General features: G+C 44.0%; 2 protein-coding genes across 3 annotated transcripts in view; one reads left to right on the top strand and one right to left on the bottom strand.

Moving 5' to 3' along the window:
* CDH23 (cadherin related 23) overlaps window positions 1-21,502 on the bottom strand; it is a 1,199,511-nt gene that overhangs the window by 640,013 nt on the left and 537,996 nt on the right. The gene's annotated exons all lie outside the window — the stretch shown is intronic.
* VSIR (V-set immunoregulatory receptor) overlaps window positions 1-21,502 on the top strand; it is a 139,181-nt gene that overhangs the window by 76,988 nt on the left and 40,691 nt on the right. The window contains exon 2 of the mRNA XM_085603465.1: window positions 17,433-17,831. Coding sequence (XP_085459591.1) covers window positions 17,433-17,831 — 399 coding nt within the window. The remainder of the gene's footprint in view (window positions 1-17,432; window positions 17,832-21,502) is intronic.

Raw genomic sequence — 21,502 nt, 5'->3', positions numbered from 1 at the left:
GCAAAAAAGAATAAGAAAGAAAGAGGTATGTCAGTGATGCAAGCAGCTGTGCAATTTAAAGATAATGAGGAGGAACAAATGAATGAGCAATTGCACAGACAGCGCAAACTAGGGATTGATAAATGTTACCCTGTTTTGTCACCCCTTGTGCAAGATGAGACAAAAGAGAAAGAGAAAGATTCCCTAATGTCCCATTTGCTAAGTTCACCACCCCGTATGCGCAAAATGCCACCGCACCTCCACAGCTTGTAAATGCGCAGCCTCCAGTAAATATGCCGCAAGCCTTCCCGCAGCCGCCAGCTCCTCCTCAGCTGGCTCCTATCCCTGCAGTGCAGCCCTCTCAAGGGCCGCCAGTTTTGCTACCTGTTACCCCCGCGCTTCCTGCGACTTTGCATAGCACGCCAGCGGCTTCCCCTGGCGCTCCTTCTTACACTACCCAGGTACCTGTATCTGAATCTGTTTTTCTTCCCTCTGTCTATCCCCCCGTTTTCGCCTCAACTTCTCCTTCAGCACGACAACGACTAGCTAATGTAGTTACTAGTTTAATGTCGCCTCTCTTTGGGTCATCTAGTGCGACTCCTGCCTTACAGCGTAAGCAATTGCGCAGTCAGCTGCCTGGTCCCGACGAGAAAGAGGTGTTAGATCATCTGGCGCGTAGGTGGATTGGTTTCCCTTCACTCTGTGATGTGGAATCAGTTGTTAACGTTTTTCACCAATGGGATGCCCCAAAACAGAGGTATGTCTTTGATAAGATGTGTGAATTCCTCTGTGAGGAATTGGAGGATAATGGTGCAAACCCAAACCCACAGGAATTGTGTCGAGTGCGATTTGATTTTGAAACAGGTATAATTGTGGGCCCCAAGGTAGATAAAGCAGTTGCGACCTTATTATCTTTGAGGAATGATGATTGCCAGCAGTCGTTGTTTGAGCAGGATTTCCCTGTGGGGAAGAAGGTAAAAGCGCGCCAATATCCGATGCGTGAGGTTCCCCCAGTTTGGAGACCTGCTGATCCAAATGCTGTTCCACCTGTCTTAGCTCATTTTCAGCGTGTTTGGGTGCATGTCCCATGGAAGCGATCTGAGGTGTTAGCGCTTAAGCAGACATTGCCTGACCCCCGTAAAAACCCTGCAGGATATCCCAAACTGCAGAATCGTGCGTCATGAATCTGGCTGACATAGATATGTTATTTGGGAATGTTGTTCCACAGCCTTTATGGGGATCCATCCGTAATACGGATCATGCTGCAGAACTAGGGGGTACATGGGCTAATATCGTTGCTGCAGACGCTAGACAAGTTGGTGGCGCAAAGCCTGACCCTTTAGTAGCAGAACTCCCTGGTCGAATTATTACATACATGAAGACCATAATGCCCGCGATGCGCGTAAATTGGGACAAACTATCTGCATGCAAGCAGAAGAAAGATGAGACAGTGTCCGATTTCTTCACCAGGTTTGAAGAAACGTTTATCGACCACAGTGGTCAAGACATGAGCACTGAAGGTGGCCAACGGTTATTTATTGATAAGTTTGTGCAGAATCTACTTCCTGAGCTATGTAAGAAATTAAAAGATTCAGAAAGTTCTTGGGCTGTTTCCTCTTCAGCGCAAATACTGGCTACTGCACAGTATTATGAAAATAGAGATAAAGACGAAAAAGATAGAACAGATAAAAAAACGAAAGAACTGAAAACAAAGGTCCTTTTACAGCAGGCCTACCCGCCACGTGGAGGACAGAATAATTATAGGCAAACACAAGGTGTCTATCACCAGCCCCAACAATTTCAGAATAATCAGCAAATGAATGGGTATTATCAACCACGTATCCCTATAGGTCCCAATCAATGTTCATATTGCAAAGAGGAAGGTCATTTCAAGTATAGTTGTCCTAAATTAATGCAGCGTAACAGTAATGCGTATGGTGCAAGAGGTAGAGGTGGTCAGCAAGCTCCTAGAGGCAGAGGGCGTGGAAATGTTCCCCAGAACGCGCGTCCTCTTCCGCCTCAAAATACCATAAATAGCTTTGATCAGCAAGCCAACGCGACTGGTAATACAGCTCAGTACTACAATAATGATTATTATGCAGAAGACGACAATGTAGAGGATAATGATTACTAGGACAGCCGTAGACAGAGAGAGGGAGTTGTTTCAGTGCCAGTGGATCAGAGCGGACCTTATGTTAAAGTAACTACAGCAAATGTAACGGAGCCCTTTCTGCTGGATACTGGTGCTGCAAAGAGTTCAATCATGCATTCAAAACTCCCTGGCGCGCCTTTGTCTGGCGAAATGAATGTTTCAGTAGGTTTTTCTGGCGCCCCAGTTAGGGACCCGATTTCTAGTCCTATGTCTCTTTCTGTTGGACCTTGTGAGCTAAAAGCACCCCTTATCCTAACAACAGGTTGTGGTGAGAATTTGCTAGGATTAGATTTGCTAAAAAGATTGCATGCAACGCTATATTGTTCTCCCTCAGGAGTACAACTTACATTAGGTAAGAAAGTGATTTCCCCAATGTATTTGTCTAAAAATGCAATGCCACCTGAATTGTCATCCCTTCCGGATGTCCTTTGGGCTACTGGTCCCAATGATGTGGGTCTCTTGGAAATACCGCCATATGTGGTAACTTTAAAGGCCAATGTCAGATTGCCACGTATTCCCCAGTATAAGATCTCCAATGAAGGTCAGAAAGCGTTGTTAGAAATTGTTAGCGATTTGATTAAAAAGGGTGTGATTGAAGAGACAAGAGGCAACGTTTGCAATAGTCCGGTTTTACCTGTCTTAAAACGAACGGACCCTTCACAGCCACCTGTTTACAGATTTGTGATTGATCTTAGAGAGGTTAATAAGATTGTTGTGCCACAGTTTCCAGTTGTCCCTGATTTAACTGCCTTGTTAACTATGATTCCAGCCTCCGCTGCATGGTTCTCAGTGATCGATCTGAAGAACGCTTTCTTTAGCATCCCAATTGCAGAGGAGAGCAGAGACATTTTTGGCTTCAGTTTAGGAGGCCGAAGCTTCCGCTTTAAACGCGCTCCCCAGGGCTACTGTGAAAGTCCATCAATATACAGCCAAGCTTTGAAAGCGCAGCTTGATGCACTGGTTTTACCTAGTGGCGCTATCCTCATTCAGTACGTTGACGATTTACTAATCGCCGCCGATACTGAAAAGATTTGCAAAGAAGCTACATTGTCATTGTTGCGTCATTTATCTGCCTTTCATCACAAAGTGTCTCTCTCAAAATTGCAATATTGTCGACAAGAAGTGCCCTACTTAGGTCATCTCTTATCGAAGGAGGGAAGGAAACTGACCCCAGAAAGAATTCAAGCCATTGCACAGTTGAGTGTCCCAAGAACACAGAGAGAAGTGCGTGCTTTCTTGGGCATTACTTCATACTGTAGGCATTGGATTCCTAATTTTTCCTTGTTGGCAAAACCTTTGTTAGCATTAACATGCAAAGACACACTGAATCCTATCCCATGGTCTGAAGAGTGTCAGAAAAGTTTTTTGGAATTGCGTAATGCATTGTGTTCAGCTCCTGTGTTGGGTACCCCTGACTACAGCAAGCCTTTTACATTGTATGTTCACGAGAAAGATGGTTGCGCGTTATCAGTGTTAACACAGCCTTTTGGCGACAGACCGCGTCCATGCGCATATTTTTCATCAACCTTGGACCCTGTAGCGAGGGCATTGCCAAGTTGTCTGAGAGCCACAGCTGCCGCAGCTATGTCTATCCGACAGTCTGCTGGCCTAGTAATGGATAATACATTGATTGTTATGGTTCCACATGCTGTGGACACATTGTTAAACAGGACCAAGACGCAGCACTTAACTAGTGCGCGATTATCTGGATATGAGCTGACACTGTTAGCAAATCACATACACATAAAGAGATGCAACACGTTGAATCCAGCTACATTATTGCCAATTCCAGCAGATCTAGATGAGATTGAGCAACATGATTGTCTGTTCAGAACAGAAGAAGAGACGAAAGGGAGAGTAGATCTCAAAGATACTCCCCTGACTGAGTGTGATGGTACCTTATGGGTGGATGGTTCGTGTTTCAAGCTCCCGAATGGTGATACGACTGCTGCATATGCTATTACTACTTTGCACACGATTGTGGAAACTGCACGTGTGCCACAAAATTCGGCTCAAGCAGCAGAATTGATTGCCCTTACGAGAGCATGCGTGTTGTCTGAAGGAATGAGAGTGAACATATATACGGACAGCCAGTACGCCTTTGGCGTGGCCCACAGTTTTGGGCGATTATGGAAGGAACGTGGGTTCCTGACTTCGCATGGAGCTAAGATTCAAAATGGCAAGTTGGTGAATGATCTCCTTGAGTCGCTGACCCTACCGTTGCAAGTTGCGATTATGAAATGCAGTGCGCACAAGAAAATCACTGATGATGTTGGTCGTGGTAATGCGTTTGCTGATGAAGTCGCGAAAGAAACAGCAAAAGATGTAAAGACTCGAATGTATGTTGCAGGCCCTGCAAGATGGGTTGGTGATGTTGGAATGTGTGAAAACACAATAGAGAGTGTAAAGTCCCTTCAAGCTGAAGCCACAGAGAAAGAGTTGAGCAAGTGGAGAGAAAGTATGGGTAAGTTGGATGAGAATGGTTGTTGGGTTGATTTGTCAGAACATAGGCGATGGTTGTTACCTGATGCATATGTGCTCCCAGTGGTTACTATGGCACATGGAATGGCACATATCAGTACGAAAGGAATCTGTAAGTTGTTGGCTCCAGTATGGCAGAATGCTGGAATTCCTAAGTGTGCAGAGAATGTGGTCAAGAATTGTATGGTATGCTTGAAGTACAACCCTGGTAGGGGAACCCCAACTCCAGCTGGTCATTTTGCGCCTCCATCATATCCATTTGAAGTTTTGCAGCTAGATTTTATTCACATGGAAAGGTGCAACAACCTGAAATATGTATTGGTGGTTGTTTGCGCTTTTTCAAAATGGATAGAGGCTTATCCCCTAAAAGATAATACTGCTCTGTCCACAGCCAAAGCCCTTGTGAAAGAATTTTTCCCTAGGTTTGGAATGCCAAGAATGGTGTGGAGTGATAATGGAAGTGAGTTTGTGGGTAAAGTGATGAAGAATGTGTGTGAGGGACTAGGTATACAGCAGAAATTTCACGCTGCAAATCACCCCCAATCAGCTGGATTAGTAGAGTGCTACAACGGCGCTCTAAAACTCAAACTGGCCAAAATCCAAGCGAGCTCAGGTCTTAAATGGCCTGACGCTCTGCCTCTAGCACTCCTGTCCACCAGAATGACTGTGCATTCACGAGTGGGACTTAGTCCCTACGAGGTCGTTTTTGGCCGCCCGGCCAATGTATGGGGTGTGCCAAGACCGACGAAATTCAGCGAAATCGAACATCCAGTACTGCTTGATTACTTGTATGAATTGACGGCTAAATTACATGTTTTACATCAACAGGTGCACGATACTCTTCCCCAGGCCTCTGAGGCTCCAGGACACCCTATCGACCCTGGCACGTGGGTCTTGGTGAAAATTTTTCAGCGCAAGAGCAATGATGAGCCTCGTTGGATCGGCCCTCATCTCGTGCTCCTATCCACAAGATCAGCCGTTCGAGTGAAGGGGAAAAAGAACTGGATCCACGGCACCCACGTGAAGAGGATACCTTTGCCTGTGCCGTATGACCAGTGGGTCCAGGAGGGTATCGCAGACTCTGAAACAGACACTGTACCTCGTTTTGTGCCGTTCAGTGATGCACGCATAAAAGGCACAACTTCAGCACAGGAAAGTGACGATATTTTGCAAGAAGCTGTGCCACCGTCAATTCGATTGGACACTACCGAGCCTGAACTCTTGTTTCAAGATCAAGCAGTACCTGGCCGTCTCCACTACAATCTGAGACCAAGGCCTATGGACAAATAAATATTCTTTTCCTCACCTTTTTGTTTTTGATACCATAGCTCTCCCATCTGAAGGACTTTCTTGATTTTTGTTTTTCGAACCACCATCCGGGTTCAGCCGCAGGGTCGCGGTGCCAAGACTTTGGGGTACAGGCCGGAGACGTTAGGTCAATGGTTCTGGTTGGTCTAGGGCGTTCCCTGGACTGACAGGCGTACTCCTTAGCAGAAGAAACTCACCCGCCGCGAGCGGAACGATTAGAGGATGGAGTTTTTCAAGATGGAGAGACCCGCTGAGGAAATGAACTTTAAAGCAAGAATGTGTAAAATAATGAAAAGCAAACATTTTGTGTTTTTATGCCTGTTTGTATTATGTAGTATGGTAGTGTTTACTGTAGGATTTGTATTCTTCTCCTCTCAAGAGCCCATTGCACCCACTGTACAGCCTATACCTCCTCCTACTGTCTCCTCACACTCTTTTCACCCTCTGCCTGAACATGAACAAGCCAGACGATCAGAATTTGTAAACAACTCATTTATTCAGCTCCTGCATCAGCACCAACTAGTCATGAATACAACCAATTGTTGGGTGTGTGGTTTAATGCCACATACCATTAATAAGGGTATTCCCTATCTAGTGCTGCCGTATAGTTACAATGGATCGTCATGGGCATTCCAGACCATGTTTCTCTTTGCATTAGATGCGTACTCCCCGCGACAACCGCGTTCCATCAGACCTAGCACCAATAACAAAGCTTTAATGAAAGGAGTTGCCGATATGAGCAGAGATATCGATGCATACTCATCTATACCCAAGGAAGAATTGAGAGCTTATGTAGGGTGGAACGCAACGGGGTATAGTATTAGTCTGGGTGAAAGACAGCGAAAAATCTCATCCCCAATCTGGGTCGTACCCCACATAGGTCGGTTCTGTTTACAAGGTAATGGTCAGAATCCAAGAGCTCAACTGGGAAGAAGTGACTGTACTGAAACATACACTTTTCCATCACAGTTTTCCCCTGCGTTTTTGGCTGCCAAGGGCACATATTTTGTCTGCAATGACCGAGCATATACATGGTTGCCCCCTGATTTCTCGGGCACATGTTATATTGCAAATCTGCTACCGCCGACATTTACTGCTGCCTCTGACTATCACAAGACCAGAGCTGTGAGAGGCGTGATTAGTAAGGAGGATACTGCCGGTCAGGAAGCGGAAGATTTCTTTTTGGGTTTCCTGCCGTTTTGGGGACCTATGGTCAATAGTAGGAACCTGAGACAACTGACTCGTGTGGTTGAATCCACTGTCAATGTAACGGCTGGTGCCCTTGGTAATTTAACAGCTGAGCTCCAAGCCGATCGCCTCATGACTTTGCAGAACCGCATGGTTCTAGACGTCATACTTGCAGACCGCGGTGGGGTATGTAAGGTTATCCAATCCAGTTGTTGCATTTTCATACCAGACAACGCTCCAACAGTTTATCAAGCCATCTCCAAACTACATAAAATATCTGAGTCCATACACGTGGACAAAGGAGATTGGTCACTGGTGGGGTGGTTCTGGGAACTGATATCTGCCTGGGGTTGGAAAGTTCTGATGGTCATTGGAATGATCTTAGCCGTCCTTTTCCTGTTCTGTCTGTGCGTACAGTGTGCTCCTGCGATATGTGGCCTCTGTGCTACATTATGTGTAAGGAAACCTGTATCGAGGGACGAGCTAAGTAATAGGATGATGCTACAGCAACATCTCCATGACTTCGTGAATATTGACCTAGACTCGGATTGAAATGAGCATAGTTATTGCCTATGTAAGGGCAAAAGGAGGGTCTGTCGTACTTTACAATTTCGGACCGCGTAGGAGACAGGGCCCTACCCCTGTCTATCCCGGTATTAGTGAACCGCGAATGGTTAATGCGGTATGTACAAGTGCTTTGTGTAACGTTTTAGCTATGAATGCACTGTGTATACGCTATTATACATCACTACGTGGGTTCCATTTTAGAGCGGTGGCCATCTTATGGTTGCCCTCACATAGGCTACATAGCATGGAGCAAATACAAGCCTTTTAGAGCACATGTGCCTTTCTCTGACTTTTCTGTGACCTGGGCAGCTTGGCTCCGCTGCCCCAGGTCAGTCCGGTCTCACGAGTTCCCTGTCCCCTGGCCACCTGTGATTAGCATCAGGGCTTGACACACCATAAAGTCTTTTCATCCTACACAAGCCTCCAGCTAATCTCTTTCTCACCTGACTGTTCCTGCTTTATGGCTTGTTTTCCAAACAGGAGATGCTCATGTTTATTGGGGCCTATCGATATCTGATGTGGGATCTGAGCCTTGCTGGGTAAATAATTGCAGGCTGGCTTAACTGGAATGTGGGATGGTCATCATGACTCTGCCTTTTCGTTTGTAATGTATACATGTAATGGCCATATCGTAAACTAAGGAATGTATGCCTGAAGCAGGATATTCTGTATTTAAGAAGAAGCCCGTTTCTGTGATTTTCAGCAGTCTCCTGAGAACATACACGCTGTTGTACTTCTAGGATACCTGTAATTGGTCTGCAGCCAATAAACTGATCTTTGACTTCACCCAGAAGACTCTTTGTTTCTGTAGGTCTGAAACAGGAAGAACCCCGAAGTCATAGGGTGTGTTCCCCTGCACCGCTGGGCTTAAAATACCCAGTACTTCACAGTGCTGAACCTAGGAGCTCAGCACTGGATTACAAAAGTAACGAGAACATACTTTACCTGTAACTTGAATATTCTTCCATAGGAAACCATTGACTGTTTTTCTTGAAATTTCTTCTGTCGATTTTGCAAACTTACAAATATTCGTTAAAAATCGCCTGTATAACCTAAACGCATTCTCTCAACTGCTTACAGGTGGTACACTAGTGCTAGATCCTGGATCCAACACGGAGCTAGAAAACGTAACAGTAACCCCACTTACCTGCTAAGTGAAATTCCTCCCATAGGATAACATTGGTGATTCTGCTAGAAAAAGTTTCTGTCAACTTTTAAAATACCAAAATATTGCTTAAAAATCACAACAGTAACTAAAACGTATTTACTCACCTGTTTTGAGGAACTGTCCCAGGACTGAATCTAGGATCCAGTCCTGGAATTAGAAAAGTAATCCTTTAAAGTAACTAATTGCATTTAACTTGAAATTCCCATTGAGCTCAATGTATTATTGTGTTTGAAATTTTGTTGCCTATTGCAACCACTGTAGCTATTATATTCAAAAGTCTATTGCCTGTTGAAAAGTATTTATCCAAAGTATCTCAAAGTGAGAAAGTATATTTTGATACCTATTGTTGGTTCTAAAATAAAACAACTACATATTTTTATACAAAAACCATTGGCCTAGAGTTCAGTTCTTGAGTATGTGAGACCATTTGCTGACTGAGTGTGTGCAACAAATGCTTTACACTGTCCTCTGATACTGCCTTACTGCTCGACCAAGCTACCACTTTAGAGAGTAAGGTTATATCTAACTTTAGCCTCTGCCAAACCTCTGGTGACTGTGGACTCTGTACACACTGTACCTATTTGGGAACAGTATATACAGAGCCACTTTCCTACAAAGGGGCTTTCGAGTGAGTCACCACAGGGCTCTACCCCCCAACACACTCTTTTTTAACTTTAATAAGCACGGCGCAGTCTTCATGGACACCGCACTATGCAATGCAATAGGTGTTGCTTTTAGTATTGTAAATAACAATGCCTTTTATTTTTTAGGTCTCGCCTGGCGTAGGCTGCGCGCATGCGCAGTCTCGCTGGCGAGATTAATGATTTTGGGTATTTTGTATTAAGGGCTTTAAGCCCCGCCCCTCTTTTCCATTGGCTGATGTCCCCGTTTATGCTAAACGATGGCCAGCCATTGGAAAAGAGCTGGTAGTGACGTTTTTGTTCGGCTTTTTGAGCCGTCCCATTTGGACGGGCTCATCTGCCTTCCGTGCGTCTTGAAAGCTTTCTTATCTTTATGGGGCCGTGTGTTTCATACACATGGCCCCATAAAGACGAGAAAGCTTTCACAACGGACGAAAGTGAAAGGGGACCGTGCTTTTTGCTGAATCTGCACCAGAGGCGACTAACCCAGAGCAGCTTTTAAACACCCAAAACGCCCTCGACGCCCCAGCACTGCAAGCTGACCATCCACAAACAAGGGGCTCGTTCGTCCTTGTTCGGGTGGTGCTGACCAAAGCTCGTGATATTTATTTAAACCTTGTTCTTGACTGATCCTGCAGTTTTCAAAAACCATGACTTCTAGACACGTTTCTCTTCAGTGGGATGGGGACAACGAAGTCTCGCCAGTGACCAATTGGAACTGGCACCGGAACACATTGGCTCTTTGTAAAAGGGAATTACAAGATGTGAGAAGCGGGGCGTGTGGGGTGGGGAGGGCGGCGAGGCCAGACTTCTTCTGGGCACACATCCCAGGGCAGCACAGCGCTGTCATCTATCTGGGAACATACCCCGGGGCAGCACAGAGAGACCATTATGTGCTGGGCTAAGAAGCCTGATGGATATTACAAGCACGCGGACAATGTTACATTAAACGGACAATGCAAAAACACTACGTTTCCTTCTATGCAGGCTAAAAATGGGCAACATGCCGACAGTGCACATTCAGCATCTTCTGCGAGGCTGAGCAATCTGTTCTCTAACTGCAACAAAAAGCAAGATTTACCAGTTCTGTACAAAGTTGGGCGAGCAACTAACAGCTCGAGCCAGATGCTTATCTTCCGGCTCAGCTCGAGATCCTCTTCAACTCTCTGCCCAAAACAAGCCACGCTTTCAAGGAGGTTCCTGCCTGACACCCACACTCTAACCGTGCCAAGAATAAAGCCACAGCATTAACATATGCTGTAAGAGAGGGAGAGAGAGACCCATGTATGTAGTGTCTGTATTGCAATGTGTTAATCAAGAAATCCTTGGCTCAATCCCGGCTTCTTTGCTTGACAAAACTGTGTGATCCTAGGCACACTTTTTTCACCGAACCTTCTTTCTTCCATTATCACATAGGAAAGCACATTCAAACATGCGACTTCGTGATAAGCGCTGCAGAAAAGCCTTTTATGTTTTATTCAATAAATGTAATGTTGCTCCATGTATAATAAGAATATATAGGCCACGAATAGGGTACATAAGACAACTGACTTGCCTCTTAATGGCATTGTCGTGGGTGCGAGGCACGAATGTTTTCAAGGTCATGTTTAAAATCTATCACTTTTAATAAACGCCTCTCGATGCTGTGATAATAATTTTATATGCTATGGCAAAACACTTCAGCATGTTAAAGCAATACTTTGACTTTTTAAGAGGTTTTTTCTTATTTTTGGTGAATGACATTTGTCGCATTAGTTATATCCAAAATATGTTCATGGCTCTGCATGCACAGGCTTTAAGAGCCAAACCAGATCCTTGACTCTGACCTCCCTATTAATTGGTTGGCTTACCCACCTCTAGTTCTCCGCTGGACAACTTGGACTGAGCTGCAACCAAAACTACATCTAGTCTGTGAACAGACTGTGTTCCGATTGATATACGCCCTCTTCTTCATTATTTTTCACTAGGTTGATAATACATTTGAATTCCTCCAGTAGTGGAAGGCATGCAGGCCCCAAATTCAATGAGCAGAAAGTCTGGACCGAGGTGCTCAGGCTGGAACTGCAAGAAGCTTAGTCCGCTCAATCTAGCACTTTCATTTGCATTACAACCAAATTCTAAATTGTTCGAAACTCTTTCACACAACTTCGATAAGTGTGGTCAGGAGAGGAGGAGAAGAAAAACCCAAGCATTTGCAATGCAATAGGTCTCGCATTTACGTGAGTTTGAGCTATTGACATTGTAAATGACAATGCCTTTTATTTTTGTTTCCGTTTTTAAAACATAAATAAAAGGCATTGTAATTTACAATGCCAATTGCTTAAACTCGCATAAATGGCAGACCTTTTGCATTGTAAATGATTGTTTTTAAAGACATTGCCATTTAGAATGTCAATAGCTCAAAATAATGTCATTGCGAGACCTATTGCATTGTAAATGCTTGTTGTTATGAGAAACGGAAAGCTACTGTGACAATCAACCTTGCCTCAATGTTGCAGGCAAAGAAAAATACTAGATTAGCATATCAGTTAGGTCACAAGGGTTCAACTGATCCACATGACCTTCTTGTACGTTTCCGGTTGCTAATGCGACAAACCCACGAGGTTCAGCTGAAGTGAAGCTAGGGATGGGCTGGCCTTTAACACAAGATGGCAAATGCCTCATCGCACAGAGGCTCAGCCATACCCTGAGTCAGGCTGCTTCGTGGTCTGTGCTCACCGACTCCTGCTCGTTCCGCCCGTGAACAGGAGATTCCTTAGCAGAGGCAGCTCAGTAATGCGTTACTAGCATGGTTTAGGGTCAATATACTGTTAGAAAACAGTTATACAACACCCTTTCTGTGCTGCAGCAACTGCCATACTCCTATGTCAGCAAATGGTTGGCTTGAGTTTCGAAACTGGGCCATAACCTCATTGTGCAATTTTCTGGTGGCAACCCCAATCAGATACATTTAAGGGACCTGTTTACAGAAGCTGTGCGAAATTGCAGCGTTCAGAAACTCATGCCACTAGTGGCTGGAAAGAATGACTTACAGGAGGGAAATCACAGAAGGCATAGCCGCAAATTAAGAGTGTTGCAGCCCTCCTAATGAGGCCTATGGCTGCAGCAGTGACGCATTTCCAGAATGACAGCAGGGTTCATGCATGTAACTAAAAATAAGCCACATAGCCCTTTGGGGATGTGCAAATTCTGTATGAGTGTGATTAACAGGAGTCCGGTTGATGTCCATGGTTTGCAATACTGAGGTTTGCAGACTTGTCACCCACCCAGTCCTACATGCATGTTCCACATTCAAGCACTGTGGCTGGATGTTGTGCGAGAGCTATATAGCAATCCATGAACTACACTCGCCGACCCTTTCCTGCATAACTTAGGTGCTGAGCAGAGTAAAGTTTGTGAATAATGCATTTGCATTTTACAGTTTTTCTCTATTTGCAGAAAGTGATACCATTTTTTGGGGAGTATCAGCTACAGGATCTTTGAGCTGAGCAAACTCAACAGAGAGTTGGGTTCATGAAAAGGGAACTCATCAAGTGGCAGATGGAAAATAAAACGGGAATACTTGAAATTAAATAGGAGGACAACTGCAATAAAAACCAATATGAGATGAAGACTTTCTGCAGCAGGTAGCTTCAGCACATGACCAAATCAGAGAGGTAAGTAACTTGAAGGAAGAGGCTTGAAAATAAACTGAAATGTGCGTGTTTGTTAAGCAAATCTACTTAAGATTTCAGAAATCAGAAATCTACTAGGGTTAGTCCAACATACTGGTCAGATTACTGACTTCTCAGGGTTGAAAACAAATCCCAGGAACAGTTGAGGACATTTTAATCTGTGGAAAAATTGGCACACTTAAATGAAGGATAAACAAGTAGTACCACTGTTTTTCCACTGGATAATATTTATTCTTGTGGAAAAAATCCTTCCCCTGTTAAATTTAAGGGTGTTCCATCACCTTTTCACCTTGACAAGTCACTTACTCCTACCTTTGACAGGAGTTCATTTATATTTGTTTCTTGAGTGGGAAACTGTCTGCAAGAGTGATGTGAATAACCACGTATCCACAAATTAACTAGCGTTTGCCAAGTCCTGGAGGCAGTCCCACTAAGAAACACCTCAATAATGCCCAAATCCCAAATGCGTGCATGCAGCAACTCTGTCATACAGCTGATTCCCCCATTAACTGGGTCATACAAATGTAAAATTCCATCAGTCCTGTGAGGAATGTATGTTTGTAACGTGCTGTTTTTGGGTACCAGTGTACCATTTAGTGTTACAAAACGAATGAAAATTAGACCTTCTGTTTGATCCATTAACTGGTGGAAATGAAATGAGAACACTGCTGAAAGCTTTCCAACACTATGCATGGGAATGTCCATGCTCCACCCATGGAATGCCTCCCAAGTTGAAATTTAATGTAACATAGTGCAAGCAACTGCGTTGTTGCATTTCTTTACAGAGACAGTCAGGGCGGGTCAAATTGACTCTTACGAGGCTTCGTAAATATTACTGAAGCATGTGTTTGTCCTTGCACAAGGACAACACACATGGTTGATAAATCTGGACCTGAGTGTTAAGCCAAGAGCATGGAAGATCTTCGGAGCCGTAGTTCACTGTTTTCTCATCTATATCTGACACTACTCAGCAGGACCGTCTTTAGGGCAGTGCGACTGGTGCGGCCGCACGGGACGCTGACCTGTGGAGGGGGTGCTGTGACCTCAGGGGGCCCTGTGTTTAGAAATATCTTATGATAGGAGAAATGAGGGGCACTTTTGCAGGTGGAAGAGAGAAAATCCGAGGAGGCGGTCATGGGACGTGGGGGCGCCAAAAGTGATTGTCGCTTCGGGCGCCTGCTACTCAGGACACAGCACTTTGCAGTGGAGATGCTCCTAAAATAGGAATAGCCCAATTACAAGGCGGAAGGATCCTAGGTACTCATGTGAGTTCACTCGTGCTGCAAATGTTCAAGAGGCGTCTGCTTGTTGGCGAAACCTTTCGAGTAACAATAAGCGTCACCAGGCTGGTGTTTTTCTGAAATACTAGTGGCTTTCACTCATACCTATTTACAGCCCTTGCTTGTGATTCAACAGAACTGGAAAGTGAGGTTAATCTCTTCCAATCGAGCCACTGAGGCAATGCTGCCCTCGGATTTAGTGCATGTTCATCTGCCTGTCTGTATGTGCACCTACCCTGCTATTGCTGCTGCTCACGTATTTTACTAAGATGTACAACCTCCTTCTTGGCAATTCTGTTAGACATCTGAAAGTGCTTAACCATTGCCGTGAACAAACACAGTGATGCACACAGAGAGTGAATTCTATTTTTCTGTTAAGGATATTTTTTTTACGAAAACCGTGGCATCATTCTGATATATATCACATTTGTCTCGCCCCCACTATCTGTTCCACCCTATTCATTACTTAAATCCCTGCATGGTTTGCTCAGCTTGCAGAACACGCAGCTTGTTGCACAGAAGCAGCCTTCAGACAGGAAGAAAGCAAAGGTAAGTGAAGCTTCCGGCCTTACCACAAACAAGTGAAGAGAGCGGGGCATTGTCACGTGAACTGACCCGATCTCTTTCGAAAAATACCACATTCTTTACATTATCAGGTCACAAGGAGGCTGTAGGAAACCCGTTGTAAATATCTTGCCAATCCTATAACACGGTTTACCACAGTTTTGATGCTTTCAGTAACACTGTAGGTACATATCACACATTTGACCGCTTTTGTTATTTCATTGAGTAGATTCAAAACCCATTTATTCGTAAATGTTATTTTTCACAATTAAGGCTTTCAAAATATTCCAGTGAATTGTGGATTTCCATACGTGGTCTGTCTCAGTCCTACTTCCTTCCATCAAGGTAAGTAGTCTAGATAAGTCGTCTTTAGAAATGCCAGTACATTTAGATAGTTACAGCTATAACCCACACTAGTGGGCTTGTGCATTATTACTTGTTTAATCAGTACCCTCTTTATCAAAGCCAAACAAATCTTGAATTTTCTAATTGCAGTCATGAACAATTGTTAGCGTAAACTTGCAGACATGACCTTAAAAGATTCTCACTTGTACTGAAAGGATGTATTTCTTAGCCCAGAAAAACATGTATACCCTCAAACCGCACCTTCTGAACAACATACACATTTTCCTTTTTATGGCCACACCCAAATGGTATTGCCCAATATTTACCTAATAGTTAAAAAAAATCCTGTCTAGAAAGCAAACATTACTTTTATGCAAGCTGCATCATAATAAGTGAATATTAAAAGGATCACAAGCCAGCTAACATGTTTGTTATAATCCAAATAAAGTCATGTGATGGTTCTTGTGACATTTGCAAATCCTCCCTCCCCCCCCCCCCCCTTCCCCCTGGTCTCAAGGTTTATTTCATCACAAGAATTCTTGATACCTCATTATTATACCACAGTACAATTCAATACTGTTTGGACTGTAATGTCCACTGCATGAGTGAGGTTCTAGACCTGTTCAAACCTGTAGGGTTGCACGAAGCATGGCCTCCACTTTGTTTGACAGCAGACTACAGTCCCTCTTATGGGTTTAGCATGTAGAGAGGTGGTGGCATCGTACTACGTTTTGTGACCAGTCCTTTTTATCTGGGTATCGGGAGAAGATGCCTACTGGTCCAATTAGGTAAATTTGTGCTGCTATGTGCAACCCCAGATCCTATTGCTAACCCGGTGTATGATTGCGTGTGTGTGGCCTGTGTGGTGTATATATGAGGGAACCAGAGTAATGGAAGACTATGGGTTCATGTGTACAAGATGGTTGTGAGATTGTTTTCCCAGATGGTGGAAGTGGATTGCCGACATTCCTCATTCCTGATTAGGTTCTTTTGCTGCAAGCCACTGCTGATTCGTCTTCCTGAGCACTGCCATTTGGTAGATATGGGGGTGAATGGTGGGACTGTAGTCTTCATTGTTTACAATGTAAAGTGTTTTTAGAGGAGGCAGCCTTTCGTCTCTTTTCAAGATCAATGTTCAGAGTGGATCCAGATAGCTAGGTGCAGAAATATAAAACCTTTTCATACCTCTGTTGTGGTTGCTCCGAACTGAGTATGACCCCGCCATGAGGAACATCACTCTACACAAAGGCTGTGTTGGGAAGACAGCCTGAAAAGGACAAATGAAATAACAGCCAACACAAACTGGTTCTGAGAGTGTAAACAGAGAATCCACACCCCCTATCTGCATGATCTGTATAAAAGTGAGAGGTGCTGGCCCACTTGTTGTTTCAGTTCCAAGTTCTCTTTGACCAAGGAAGGGTGTGTGCCCTAGAGTACCCACAGGACTACTGTGCACTCAGGTTGGTTTCTGTCTCCCCGTTCTAAAGTGCCTGGAGGCTGACTTTCTTGAGAAGAAGAGGGAAAGAGCGTGTCAACCCTGCAGGAGCTGCTGACAGCCTGGGTGAGCAGAAGTTGCTGACCCCAAAGCTGAGGGTCCATCTATCCAGAAGACTTAAGCGAGAACAAGCAGTGTGCTCTTGGTGTTGACTTGCTTGATTGAAGTGGCTGCACCGTGGCACTGCCAAAGTGTGCGTGGGTGGACTGCACTGGTGTGAATCTAAAGCCTCCATATTGTGGTTATGCCGAAGTATGTCAGAAGCAGATTGTGCTGCTGCGACTCTAGTGAGTGATGCATATGGTTGCAAACATAGATAGCTGGTGTGGTAGCTGGAAAGAATACCAGCAGAGCCATCACAGCCTTTCACCCAGCATATAGCAAACAAATGAGCACTGTTGACTTGGATTATAATAGCACTTATTATTCAAGCACCTCGATACAAGTCAGCATATGACATTATGCAGTAGCAAAACCTCAAACATTGCATAATAAGATATTTACTGCTGCCTTTATTTTTGAGAGATGCTTTCATCATATTTGTTCACAATGCACTTGTGTTTGTTTGTTTTCTTTCTATTCTCATTAAGGTCAGGCCTCATCGTTCACAATATCTGTCCCTCATGGCATCTATGTCTGTCCAGAAGGTCAGAGTGTGTCTCTCCTCTGCAAGATCTCTGGCACACTGCATGACAAGCATGACCAGATAGGAAAAATCTGGTTCTTCAGTAAGCACAAGGAACCAAACTGTGCAGAGAAGAACCATATCCGCAATGTCACTGAGAAGGAGCTCCATTCCAAAAACGGGAGCCGGCATGGAATTGAGAGCTCATCAGACCACCATGGGACATTCCGCATCACGTTAACCAACCTGAGCATCAGGGACAGTGGTGGGTACTGCTGTAAAGTGGAGGAGTTCAAGAAAGAGCATGGCAAGACATATGTTGAGCAGATCGCACATGGCTACATGGAACTCCAAGTCAAGCCAGGTAAGGACCCATCTCTCCCCCCTAACTTCAAGCAAATCTTAAGGAAACCTATTTCTAGATGTTATTCCAGAATGTGATCATTGTGTTTATAGGACAATTCCAATGGACATAAAATAGAAATGGCATCCCCAGCAAAAAACAGAAGACTCTTTAAATACTGTGTATGTTGTATTGTATTGTGTTTACTATCTGTTGCTAAAGGGGTATAAATAGGAGAGGACATTTTCAGATTTAAGACATAAGTTTTCACTTCCCGGAAAAAAGGGAGAAGTAGCTAAATTGAGTACATCTTATTGGGGAGATTGTTCCATTCTCTCACTGCTGCTCAGAGAATTTGGGATGCTAAGTAAGAAAGTAAGAAAAGGGTCTCTGGATCTTACGAATCTGGCTGGACGAATAAAAGGAGAAATTAACCTTGAGCAATTGCGGGGCTAATCGATAGCGAATATGATGCAAAGTCACCAATGGCTGGAGAAGGATTCTCTTCTTGATGGTAGCCAGTGTAGCCAGTGTAAATACCTGGGGATTGGAGAGGTATGGTGATGGCGTGGGCTGCCTGTCATGAGATGTGCAGAGGTATTTTGGACCAGCTGAAGATGTTTCAAGGATTTTTCTGGAATTACTTTAGTCCAGGTTGGAGATTACCAGGGCATGAGTGACAGGCATGTGATAGTTACTCTCATTATAAGGAAGAAACTGTTTTATCAGTTTCAGTTACCAGAAACAATTACTGGCAACGGTAGAAGCCTGTTGCTCCATAGCCAGGTCAGCATCAATATGAAAGTATAGATAGCAAGCCAGTTTAGCAGATATTGGACGAGACGCCGTGGGCGCAGCCAGGTAGAGGAATGCAGCTTCAGGTCATAATTTCTGGCAATCAAATGCTCGCTCTTCTCGGGGTTCAACTTCAAGAAATTGGTGAAAATCCACTTAAGTACTACTTTAAGAGTATGCACTAGTTGGGAATGAGGAAGAAATTAAGCAACGTAAGAGGGATTTTGTTGATGCAATTTACATAAGAGGCGAGTACCCACAGCAACACCCATGTAACGCCCCTTTCAAGCAAAGTGCTGTGTGAAAAGGGGCCGTATTTACAAGGCCATGAAAAGCCACGCAGGGTGACTTTACATGTCCTTGTAAAAATGGGGCAGCAAAATGTGTCACCAGTGCATCCCAAAAAGAGACGCACCGGTGGCGCAAGGGGCATGTAAATATGCCCCAGGATATCTTATTCGGTATTAACAAGGAAGAGTTGATTTTATGTACTTATTACTTTTCAATGCCTCCCAGTTGAAGAGTTCATGATAAGAACAGTTTCCATTGGCACATGAAGACTCAAATATATTGTTCCTTTTAGGCATGGTATTCCTGAACTTATATTTTGTTCCTTGGCTTAGTATTAATAAGGAGCTGGATTCTGCTCTGCACAATTGCCTGAGTAGTCCTATTTCACATAGGCACAATATTTCAGGAGCAGTATTTCTCATAGGGCCTCTGCTTCTGAGTCATGATGGGTCTGATTCTAAAAGTGTTCCTCCATGAGTAGGTCAGAATTATGCAATGGAATTTCAGCAGTAAGTCACACCCAAGTCTGGAAAAAGCCACGCTTACTCACAGAGAAAACTTTAATCAGTCTGTATTATACTAAAGAGTACTTGGTGTCAATATGCCTGCATGGGCGCTATACCTCACTGAAACAACATCTTTGTCAGATAATGAATATTTTAATGTAATTTCAGTCACTGAAACCTCTGGGCATTATAGATCACAAATATGAAGGGGATCAGGAAACAAAAGGTGCACCCAAAAAATCATCTAGCGAAGCCTTGAATATTCTAATTTCCTATGACAGATGTTTTCAGTGGTCAATATGTAGACAGCATGTAATTCAGTTAGCCCAGGTGGCTTGGCAAGCAATATGATTAAGTGTTAAACTCACTGGTGGACATCACAGTTATTTTCAGTTTTCAAAAACATAATAGAGGTGCTAAAAATCTCTAGTATGTCGGAAAGAGCCCTAGAAATATGCAGTGTTCATTCAACTAGGTACTTGAACTTATACCTGAGATAATGGACCAATGACTGAGACAGCTCGCTAAACAACATTTTCACTAGTATCTCATTGGGCAACCTCAATACATCATTCCCTAGGCCAGCTATGATTTACAAAGGGATATTTGACACTGCAAAATGCAAATGGCACTTTTTCATATCGTGTTTTTTGAGTCTTAAATGAGGGCACCCTGGAATCAATACCTCCCTACTGTGAAAACACAGTTGGGTGTGAGCCATGTAGCTTGGTGATTAGACTTCTCATGAACGGTTTGGTAAAAGTATGCATTTCAAACACAAACAAGCGTTGGAATAGCCAATAGGTCTCTCCTTTGGGAATGTGAAAGTATTTAGCCATGCAGCACATTTTCCTGGGTGCTGTGCCACCAGGGATTGAAGAGCTATACAATTACTACACACTGGGTTATGCAGTGTCATTCAGGAATACATATTTACCTCAGGAAACATGTATGGACACATGCCATGGCTTTTTAACACACAAACAGAAAGATAAGTACCTCGATGCAAGTCAACAGCACTATAACTTTCTGCATACGACTGCATCACTAGAATATTGAGCAGCCTATGAAAAAAAGCAGTCAACCACTTTTCAATGGCGGAAACATTACATCCCTCCATCCTCAGGACTCTATTCACCATTCACCCTTCTCCAGAATTTTCCATTCAAAACACTGCTTGCACCACCCATCTATCAGCAAGCCCCTGCCCCCCCCCCCTGCCCAATTCTCTGGGTATAGGAGTACTGGACATAGTAACAAAAAAATGCTCCCATTCGCCAGGTAGAGGGGAGATTATAAATAAACAGGGACAGCATTGGGGTCACTTAATTTCTGTGCACCTAAAAACAAAAAAACGAATCTAACCTGGTGTAATGTAACTGGCGCTTTTGTAAAGCGCTCCAATACCTTCTGGTCAGTCGAATTTGCGTCCCCCCAAAATTAATCTGACCTTGTGTAATGTAACTTTGGCTCATGTAAAGCACTCCAACACCTTTTGGTCGCTCGAGTTCACATTATATAATATTAAATGCCTCACAGTCCCTGGGGAGCTACCATAAATGTGCTTTGAAATTAGAGGTCTGAGAGGAGGAGGAGGACGACAGGAAGAGGCAGCGTGGCAGGCAAGCAGCGACAATGGTGGGGGTGAGAGGGCCGAATGCTGCTCCCTTTTGTCAGGTAGAGAGGAGATAATGAATAAACAGGGTCGGCGTCGGCATTACTTAATCTACATGCACAACAAAACAAAAAAAGTACATGAACTTGTGTAATGTTTCTGGCGTTTTTGTAAAGCGTTTCAATACCTTTGGGCTAGTCGAGTTCGCACTCTATAAAAATGCCCCCACAAATTAATCTGACATTGTGTTGACATCTGATATATTTAAAAAGACACCTGTTGGGAAAATGCTGCCAAACTGGACATGGAAGTGGTTGAACCAAGGGGTGCAGTGAGTGCCTGGTAGACCTAGTAGTCCACGGCTTGGTTGCTCTTAACCTTTTGCCTTCTGACCTCCTGTTTTTGCTGGCCTTAGCCATGTGCGCACTTTACCACTGCTAACCAGTGCTAAAGTGCATGTGCTCTTTACTTTAAATATGGTACCA

Source organism: Triturus cristatus, chromosome 1_2, assembly GCF_964204655.1.
Source record: "Triturus cristatus chromosome 1_2, aTriCri1.1, whole genome shotgun sequence".
NCBI lineage: Eukaryota > Metazoa > Chordata > Amphibia > Caudata > Salamandridae > Triturus > Triturus cristatus.
The sequence above is the reverse complement of the archived record's forward strand: the minus strand, read 5'-3'. Positions and strand labels throughout refer to the sequence as shown.